The sequence below is a fragment of the Ipomoea nil genome, unplaced genomic scaffold (assembly GCF_001879475.1).
Source record: "Ipomoea nil cultivar Tokyo-kokei standard unplaced genomic scaffold, Asagao_1.1 scaffold0188, whole genome shotgun sequence".
NCBI lineage: Eukaryota > Viridiplantae > Streptophyta > Magnoliopsida > Solanales > Convolvulaceae > Ipomoea > Ipomoea nil.
Genome location: NW_017616616.1, coordinates 2,823,516 through 2,833,931, shown reverse-complemented (window position 1 = coordinate 2,833,931; position 10,416 = coordinate 2,823,516). Strand labels below are relative to the sequence as shown.

The 10,416-nt window shown below is 33.7% G+C and overlaps 2 protein-coding genes across 2 annotated transcripts; one reads left to right on the top strand and one right to left on the bottom strand.

Moving 5' to 3' along the window:
- Positions 1-2,420: 2,420 nt before the first annotated feature.
- Positions 2,421-6,355, top strand: LOC109182919. Its single transcript, XM_019333177.1, has 6 exons — positions 2,421-2,636; positions 3,196-3,614; positions 3,879-4,189; positions 4,270-4,326; positions 4,613-5,076; positions 5,865-6,355. Exons 2-6 carry the CDS (start codon positions 3,268-3,270, stop codon positions 6,090-6,092), a joined length of 1,407 nt encoding a protein of 468 aa, XP_019188722.1. The 5' UTR covers positions 2,421-2,636; positions 3,196-3,267; the 3' UTR covers positions 6,093-6,355.
- On the bottom strand, positions 6,285-7,924 carry LOC109183006. The gene is made up of 4 exons (XM_019333225.1): positions 7,767-7,924; positions 7,564-7,678; positions 6,874-6,934; positions 6,285-6,728 (listed from the first exon to the last, which is right to left on the bottom strand). Exons 1-4 carry the CDS (start codon positions 7,795-7,797, stop codon positions 6,435-6,437), a joined length of 501 nt encoding a protein of 166 aa, XP_019188770.1. The 5' UTR covers positions 7,798-7,924; the 3' UTR covers positions 6,285-6,434.
- Positions 7,925-10,416: the final 2,492 nt, after the last annotated feature.

Sequence of the window (10,416 nt, the reverse complement as noted above, 5' to 3'; positions counted from 1 at the left end):
AATTGCTTACCAACCAAATTTTTTTTTTTTTTTTTTTTTTTTTTTGGCTATGCAATACTTTTAGGATGGGATCAGCCTAACTTGAAATAATATATAGTTTAACAATTATATAAATATGTAAAAAAATTGAAAAATTTATAATTATAATTAAATTTTAAAATATAAACTATAATTTATAAACTTTAAAAATTTTTAAATTATTAAATTAAATATTTTAATATATTAAAGTAGACTTAAAAAACATGAGTTGAGTCACCCTAACATGACCAACAAGACAAATTATTCTATGGACTAGGGTCCACCTTGCATGTCCAAAGATACACAATTTACATATTGGATGTTTACAATTTGTTTTTTTAAAATTCACAATTTATGATGACCCTGTATTGTATTGGCAAATTCTCAAAATTTAAAAACACAATTTATATTCTAGAAGTTTACAATTCTAATATTAAAAATATATAATTTATGATCAGAGTCCACATTGCAAGGTAGACCCTGGTTCATGGTATAATAACTAAACCCACATTAATGCCAACCCATGTGGTCTTAAGCCAGACAAACACAAATACACAATGCACTTGAAATTTTTATTCCCTGATGTGATGGATACTGATACGTTATTCTTTTCATGTGGATCTCAATACAAGTGTTTATATCAAAATTTTATATGTGTGAGTAAAAGTTGGTAGTGAAAATGAGAGTAGACATAGTATTTTTAAAAAACAATGTATGTACTATGAGCCTGTTAGAAGCACGACATCATTTGGGAAAAATAAAGAAAAGCAATGTATGTACTAAAGAAAAGGAAATAGTTATTTCTCATGTGTAATTTATAAATTATTGTATAGAAATAGAGTTTACCTAGTGCATATCTTCAGATAACCTCTATTTGGCATACCTTGTTTATAAGTTAGCTGAAAGCTGAAAAGTTAATAGTGAAAACTGAAAAACTAGTAGTTAATAAGCTAATTGATTGAAATTAAGGTGTTTGGTAAAATTAGATGTTGAATAATAAGATGATATGGATAAAACGACATAAACGGACATTTTTATAAATTTATATATTCAAATTTAAATATCGATATATATTGCAACTTAAAGTCTCTCTCTCTCTCTCTCTCTCTATATATATATATATATATATATATATATATATATATATATATATATATTGTTTGGATTTAATTTTTCTGTATTTTAAAATATGTTATGAAATAGATTAAGATGAAATGTTTTAATATATTGTTTTATATAATTCAATGTTGAAAAAATCGCTAGGCGCCTAAGCGGGCGTTTAGGAGGTCGACTGTCTAGCGCCTAGACGCGATTTTTGCAACACTGTCAATGTTGAAAAAATCGCTGGGGACCGCCTAGGAGGCGCCTAAGCGCGATTTTTGCAACACTGATATAATCTATTTGTTTCAAACTTATCTATTTATTATATATTTAAAAAGAGATATTTTTTCCTTTTATATTAAATAACAATGAGTTATTGATGGTTCCCACCTTGATGAACAAGTACGATGAAGGTGAAAGAGTGTTTAAAAAATATTTAAATATTATAATTTTAATTTTTGTAAATTAATAAGGATACAAAAGAAAAACATATTAAAAGGAACAACTTACTTGAAAGAGTGTTTTAAATTAAAGGAATAAGGGTCAAATAGGCCACTGAACTGCACATAATAATGCAATTAGGCCACTGAACCTAAAAAACCTACAATTGGGTCCCTAAACTAACCAATTTCATTCAATTTGTCCATTTCTCAGGTTTCTCAAGTTGCTAACAAGTTACCCCTCCACCTAGGATGCATATGTGGCATTTAAAAAACTTTATTTTTAAATTCTTTTTTTTTTGAACACCTTAAATTAGTTTTTTTTTAAATGTTTAATAAATAAAAACTAAAATAATTTTTTTTTTGAAAATAAAATCCAAGCCCTATACAACTTAACAAATTATTTTATTTTCAAAAAAAAATATTTTAATTTTATTTATTAAACATTAAAAAATTGATTTAAAAATAAATTATTTTAGTTTTTATTTATTAAATATTAAAAAAAAAACTAATTTAAAAATAAATTATTTTTAAAAAAAATGCCACATATGCATCCTAGGTGGAGGGGTAACTTGTTAGCAACTTGAGAAACTTGAAAAATGGACAAATTGAATGAAATTTGTTAGTTTAGGGACTCAATTGTAGGTTTTTTAAGTTCAGTGGCCTAATTGCATTCTCGTGTACAGTTCAGTGGCCTATTTGACCCTTATTCCTAAATTAAATTATTATTTTAAAATTTCTAGATTTTACCTATAAGTTATTTGTAGTTAAAAAAAAGTAATAAGGAAATAGGAATGTGTTGCTTATAAAAAGAAATTGTGACGGAATGACAAGACTCCTAAATAAAATTTGGAACTGGTTTTTGGAATGATTGGCATCACTGTCACCTTATTTGGATCACGTGTAGACCAAGAAATCGGCGTTTGCTCACTGCCCATTCCCCGCGTCCTTCTGGGATATACCCAGATTCTCAGAACACCCAGAGGAGAGAGAGAGAGAGAGACAGAGGAGAATTCGTCGCTAGGAGTAACGGTCGCTTGCTTCAGAAGCGCCTCCGCCGCCTCCACCGCCGCCTTGGTATTCTTTTTCTTCTTTAGGATTTTGATGTTTCTTTCCTTGATAAAATTTACAACTTCAACTTCTCTGTGTTTGGCTCTCTTCAATTCACTTTTTTTTTTTTTTTTTTTTTTAAGGAATCTTGGTACGATCATATGTTTTTCTTCTATTTTTGCTGGTATATACTTGTATGTATGTGTTGAATGATGATCAAAGGCGTGCCTTTTTTGTTTTTTTCTTTTCTTGTAATCTCTGAAACTCAAATGATTTTTTTTGTGGGGTATTCTATTGAAGAATGATGACTTGATTCTTGACTTAATGTGAAGTAGCCTACATATACCCAAAAGTAATAAGTTTTATGAGAATTTTATTAGATGAATACCATTGTTTAATTTCTCTGAAATAATAAGAAAACTGAAATCTTGATTTTTAGATGCACCAGATAGATGTGTAATTTTAATTTTATTTCTTGGTTTTCTAGATGTGCTAGGGGAAAATTTATCATTATGTAAATGGTGTTGTGCTCTTCAGCTAATATCATTTTGATTTTAATTGGTATGGTCTTTGTGGGCTATCTCAGTAATTGTTCAACACATCAAATGCGTGATCTTCATCTTCTGCGAGAGCCTAAAGGTTTATTGGAAGATCAGATATGGTTGTGGAGGATTCAAAGATTTGGGGGAGTGGAAATGCTGTGAAGGAATCTAAAGGGAATCATCTGAGCTCAAACATTAGCAATGATGATTTCACGTTTATCATGAATACGACCTTTGCTCAACAAAACGAGATAGTTGATGCGGGTGAGAATACAGAAGTCAACGTAACAGAGCGTACAAATCTTGATAGAATTAGATATGGTATGGAAGCTGGATGTCAAGACACAACCGAGAGTTCAAGTTCTTTTGAGGAATCTATTTCCGGAGTTGATGAATCTGATCTTTGTGGTGATGTTACGTCAGCAGTAGCATTTGGTGAAGTCGGTGATCTATTAAGCATGAGGTATTGTTTATATTTTCTTGCTTTAAGGAACGGTGCTTACATGTCAAGTACCCGTAAAATTGATGAGTTTCTCTTCGTTGGGCTGTATAGATATGTTGTATAATTTCTTTTGAAGCAGATGGGTAGGAAAAGCTGGAGGGGGTGGGGGAAGGAATTATTATAAATATTCGGAGCACGAAACTATATGCAAGGTTACTTAGCTTTCTCTCTGGGCACTTATTCATCGTTTAGCTTCATAAATTATGCGTTTTGTTGTTTTTCCAGGGGCAAGAAGGTGACATCTCACTGGAGTTCTTTCATTAAACCAATCGAGTGGCGTTGTAAGTGGGTGGAATTGCAACTTTGGAAGTTAAAATCTGTAGCACAAAAGTACGACAAAGAACTTGCTCAATACAGCGACAAAAAGCAGTTTGAGTTCAAGAACTTGGGATCAGAAGATACAAATTCAAAGTCAATTCCATTTCCCTTTACCCAAGAAAGAAACAAGGTACTCGAGAGAAAGAGAAGGAGGAGAAACGAAGACAAGTTGGATATTGCACAGTATATGTCGAAGCATAACCTGTTTTCCTTTTATGGTATGGACTTTTTCTTCATTTCTCTAATGCCAATTATTATTCATACCTTGAGCTTTATAAGTGTAAGTTTTAATCTACAGAAAATAGAATGTCTGCTACTGATGGTGCTTTTCGGAATGATGATCGATTCAGTCCAGGTGAGACTATTCGATGCTTTTCTGTATCCTGTATTTAATGAAAAAAATTGAATATCTACTATGGTTTTAATGTAAAATTTATTTGGCACTGAAAAATCATAGACTGGAGCTCCTTTTTGGTTGTTAGTGGGAAATCCCGAGGAAGCCTGAACGTTTGCCCTAACATTATGTCTTTGAAAATTTCTCGTGTTCATCTATGCCCTTTTGCATTACCCTGTTTTTTTTTTTTTTTTTTTTTTTTTTTTTGCGATGTGTCGTTAATTATCTGCTTGGTTTTTTCATATAGCAATGGTTTCCACCGAGAAGCTCAAAAGCGGCAATGAGTTAAAGATTGATGAGGAATTGGTACAACTTATGAGTATGGACGGAAATAACTCCATGGAGCAAATACTTGGCAAGATTGATGGTTTGCAGTCACAGGTAAGTGGGTTGAAAGCTAGGCTGGGGAAGGTAATGCGTGAAAATCCCGCGAAGTTTACTTGCGCTGATAACCCGGGTTTGCACGTACCGGGCAATGCACTTACCAACTCACGGGACCTTACGGGCAACGAGGACAGAATGATTGAAGGATCTCCTATTGCAAGTCAGCTTTTGGCAGAATATAGTAAGGATGGCGTAATGATTGAAGGATCTTCTATTCCTATTGCAACTCAGCTTTTGGCAGAATATAGTAAGGATGGCGTTATCGCTTGCAAAGACGGGGTGACTGCAAGTACAGACCAATCTCTTGTTGTGGGCACACGTGTAAATGTAAGGCATCTATCCATAACCTATTCCGTTCTTACCTGTTTTACGGCTGATATTCTAGCTTGGTGGTTTTTTTTTTTTTTTTTTTGGAGTGTTATTGACTCTGTTACAATTTAATATCTGTTCATAACTACTTTCTCAACCTACTGAAGAACAAAGAGCCAATAGTCCGCCTCCATTGAGGCTCAAACCCACAACCTCCCATATAGGGGAGCAACTTGGTGCCAGTAGACCACAAGGTCCTTGGCTTCTAGCTTGGTGGTTTGTTAGTATTAACTGTAAAATATCATGACCCGAACTATCTCCCTTCCACTCCCTCCTTCCTTTCAAGATAACGACATAACGTTACTCCTTTTAAAGACTAAAGTGCTTATTTTGCTTAATACGAGGAGTGGAAAGTTGAATACATTTGCGTTTTTATCTTGTTTAGTCAAGTCTGGTTTTCGTTCTTTGTTTACCTAAATTTATCTACACTTGATCGGCCAAATAACTAGTTTTGGTTGTGAACTTGACTATATTGTGTGACGGAATTGAGTGACGGGCTGGTGATGGTATGATCTAAATACAACGTTATCAATCTGGCCAGCACTTTGCCCCTTAATTGGGCTGATCTGGTGCGAATGGGGATTAGTCTGAGTATGGTACGGGCTTAAAGGTGCCTCTTACAGTTAGGGCTTGCTCAGGACACCTCGTGGTCTAACTGCGTTCTATTTTAAGGCACAGAGCTGTTTCATTTGACAAGTTGGGGTGGAACGCGAGTTTGTTTACATTTTGACTGAATTCTTTTGCAGAATGAAGACGTTTTTATGATATACGACTCTAGGACGAAAGAGCATATGAGAAGCTTCCAAGAGGTCGAGATTCAGCCAGAAGGAGAAGTTCGGGTAATTGAGGGAGGGCAAGGGCAGAGGCGTGCCATCCCGCCAGCTCTGATGAAACCCTTAGACGATCAATCAGCTCGGGGACTTCTCTCGGGGAGAGGGCGATCAATTTCTGGTGCGAGGAGCGAAAGATCCTGAGCTTAGTTCTGGTATATATGGAGTGTTTTATGCAGAGCTTGACCATTTTCATAGGACAAAATAATCTTACATTAGATATTTTTTCAGAGGAAATCTGTACATGTCTGCTGGTTCATATATGGGTTTTAGCTGTAAATGTCTCAAATGATGTTTGGCATATATACCTTCATTTGTTCTGATGTTCTTTGAGGATGGAATAGGATCTGATTGGTATATATCATTAGAGTTGTGAGTAATATAATCGAGACTAATCAATCGTTTACAAATTCATTATAGCTTGATCTGTGTGTAAAGGAGTTGTAAATTCGATCTCTCGATTTGAATAATGGTCATTTATTGATTTTATTCTCCAGATGCAACATGCCCGAGGAACATCTTTCTCGACACCTTAACAGACATGAGGGCTAGAACTGTGGCCGATGGCACAAACAAGACGTCGGGGATGGCTTTTATCAGCTTTAGCTGTGGCACGCTTTCTCCGGCTCTCTTGGCCGCCATAGCTACCGGAGGCGTAGCCAGTCCGGTGAGGAGAGTTGAATCATCCAACTTGCTAGGGTTCACCCCTTTTTTCATGAATTCTACAAACACTCTCTTCTTCTCTGATTCATTTGCAGATTTCCATTCTGAAAAACATGCCTGCAGGTTTTGGAAATACACCTATATATGTTACTCGAGTAAGAGTCAAATTCTGTTAGCACAATTTAGGTCCGTCTCGATTTGAATTAATCTCACAGACACAAACTAACATTCTTTATTCATTATATTAGAGGGAGAGAAAGACCTGGATTTCCTTGAGAGGAGGAGCATCATAATGTTTACCAGGCAATGCTCCATTGACAGTGCTGTAAATTTGGTGAATCATGGAATATCAAGTGGGTTATATATACATGGCAAGAATCATCAAATGGAAAATGGCATGAAGAGGGGCAATCCCAAGTCCCAACCAAGTTGGTCGGACGGTTGATTTGGTAACTACAAAGTTTTAAATTTAACTTCCCGTGAGAGAGGTTTATTGGCATTCTTCGTTTGACCCGGTTAACTATGAGCAACCTAGCTAGGTCCTGTTTGGTAAAATAGTTAGCCTATCAGTCAATTTTGACTTATTTGACCACTATTAGCTGTTTGACTTGGTTAAACAATATTAATTAGCTTTTTGTAAAACTTATTGCTCCAAAATGCTAAAATTCAAAAAGCTGCTTAAAGTAGCTTTTTCGATAAGCTTTTTGAAAATTTATTTTGAAAAATTTATTTTGTATGTAATCAGCTAACGGTTAATTTTTACTAAACAGTTTTCTACAATCAATTAATGTAATCAACTAGTTAAATCCACTAACAGCTATTTACCGACAAACATCCCATAATTTAGTTTACCTTCTTGTGGCCCTTTGCTAGTTTGGTTTACCGAGGAAACAACCTCAATTAGATGGAAAAAAAAAAAAAAAAAAAAAAAAACCCAATCCAAGAATCTTACTTAAAAATATCAAGAATTGCGAGGTGAAAATCTTCAAAGGTGTTGATATCTTTCTCAATAAACTGTTTGTGCAGTGTTCCCATCACAAAACCCATCATCTGCGTCGTAGGCAACCCTAGCAGCATCAGATGTGTAGTCTCATTATTAATTAGTTCAGACCCAACACATAAAACTACGTAAGAGATTTGAAAAGAAAAACTAACCTTTTCCCATTACTGTCATGACTAAACCCATGTTGAATTGTTGCCGGCAGGAAAATATATGATATAAAAGAGCAAACGTTGTTATATTGACACAGAATTGCCAAGGATTGGAATATGATGTCTTGAATTGACGACAATCTAATCATGAACTCATTGAAGCAAGGAATTGAATCCATATATGTTCTTGCTCCCAATGTAACATATATTCTTCTCTTCACATTCCTGGCTTGCATTGTGCTTTACTTCAATGTTACTTCAACCTTAATTATCCAATGGAGTATGAAAAAATCAATCTGACCAGTACCTTGTTCCTTAATTGGGTTGGTCGGGTGTGAATGTGGATTAGTGACACCTTATGACCTAATCCAAAAAAAAAAATAAAAATCCAATGGAGTAATACTACTTAGGTGGTATATATGCTCTAATTCATCCAGGGGACAAGTATAGATCATAATTTTTGTGACATGTTCGATCAAGAGAGGACGGGTAAAAATCAAACTCATGACTTTCTAATTATGAGAATCATGGTACTATACACTTAATCGAGTACTTAGTCATTCTTGTTGGGCTATTATTGTATAATCTTTTTAGTGTATATTGTAGCGTGAGTGGTATTAAACTCATATATCACAATTTTTTCCCATAACCAAAGTTCTATCCAAAACAACTACAATTATCCAATAACAAAACTAAGGCCTCAAGAGATAAAGTCTATACAAGGTTTACTCAATAGTTATGTTGTGGAACTGTGTTCACCATGCACATGGTGAACACGGGATATATCCATAATTTCTAAGCTGTAAATTCATAATTTTTATATTGTAGATTCATAACATCTATACTGTAGATTCATAATTTATATACCGTACTGTAGACTCATAATTTCTATACTATAGATTCATAATTTCTGTATAGATTCATAATATCTATACTGTGAAAGACGAAATAATGCGATTGCAAAGAGAAAAACGTCGTTAACAACAAATGAAAAAAAAAATTATGAATCTACAGCATAGAAATTATGAATCTATCCCTGTGTTCATCATACACATGATGAATACGTTTCCACAACATAATTTGCGAGATTTACTATAGAAAAACTACAAACTGCTAGCACGCGCTCTCGTAACTAACCCCTACGTACTCCAATCCTGAAAATAACAAGTCAGAAAAAACATCCAAACACGGAGTTAGCATAAAGCACTCTGCTAATGTAAAGCATGGATCCGGATATATTTTATTATTGAACGGTTGACTTCCACATCAACCCACGGCCAACCCACGTAACATCATGGGGAACAAACGGAATAGTTTCATAATCCATGCATACGCACTGACACGTATATATAATGTTATATATAACAAATTGTCATATATTATGCAAAAGCATATTATTTATTTTGTTACTAATAATTATATAGAGATTAGAGAGTATAATTTCATCAAATACAAATAATGGATATTGGGCCGTGGAAGGTTTGAAAGATGATTGGCCACTAAGGGCTAAGGTAGTTGCGGTTCAATTCAATTGGTGGATCAATATTAAACTTTATACTATTTAAATCGAATCTGAACCGTAATCATATAAAAAGGTTTCGATTAACTGGTTAAAATTTAAACCTAATAACTATGGTTAAGATTAAGATTTATATTTTTGTGCGTGAATTGTCGATTCACGGTTCTAAACCGTGTTATATATAGTTATATCAATCTGTCGTTATAGTATCAGTACGGTTTTGTAACTACCATCGCACGGACGCGATTGCAACTTTGTCATATAAAATATTATTGAAAATTATGGTAGTGTTGTGCATATAAAGTATATCATTCATCTTTTGAAAGCTGAAAGTTAGTTGAGACACATCTCATGATTTATCTCCCCTACTAGTTTTCAAGGTAAACACTCTTAAGTTCATATTCAAATTTTGTAAATGCCCATTTTACCGCTACTCATAGATTACATAGCGCAATATTCAATAATACCATAAGTTATATAAGATTATACTTTAACCATTTTTATTTAATAAGGAAGGGGGAAACCCAAAAGAACATACAAGTATAGTTACAAGTATCACATGTTACGCCAGACAGGAAATGCTAAAGTATCATCTTCTAAGAGACCAAGTAATTCTACGGGTGGGTTACTAAACAAGTGTATTCCCCTATTGAAATGATGTGAAATTTTGGCGAGAAAGTCTGCCACCTGATTCTGTTCTCGAGCTATCGATATTACATGCCAAATTTCGAAGAATCGGAGTTCTTTCTTGCATGCTTCTAAGACATTATGCATCGCAGTAGTGGGGGAAGCTATTATTGATATAATCTGGTATAGCTGAAGCATCGCATTCAAACAGAACCATTAATCATAAGAACTTACATATACCATTTGGTTTTAAAAAATAATTAATAATATTTATAATAAAAATAAAAATAAATTTTAATTAAACAGAAAATCCAACAATAATTTAGACAAGGATAATTTAATGATGATTACACCGTCAAATTAATTAATTTAAAACAAACAGAGTATCTTCTAACTATTTTGTTCATGTCGTTTCTTAAATTAAAAAAATATTATCTTGTCTAGAATTCAAAAAAGGAAAATTAAAAATAAATAAATAAATCACACACGTGAAAAATATCACCCGCA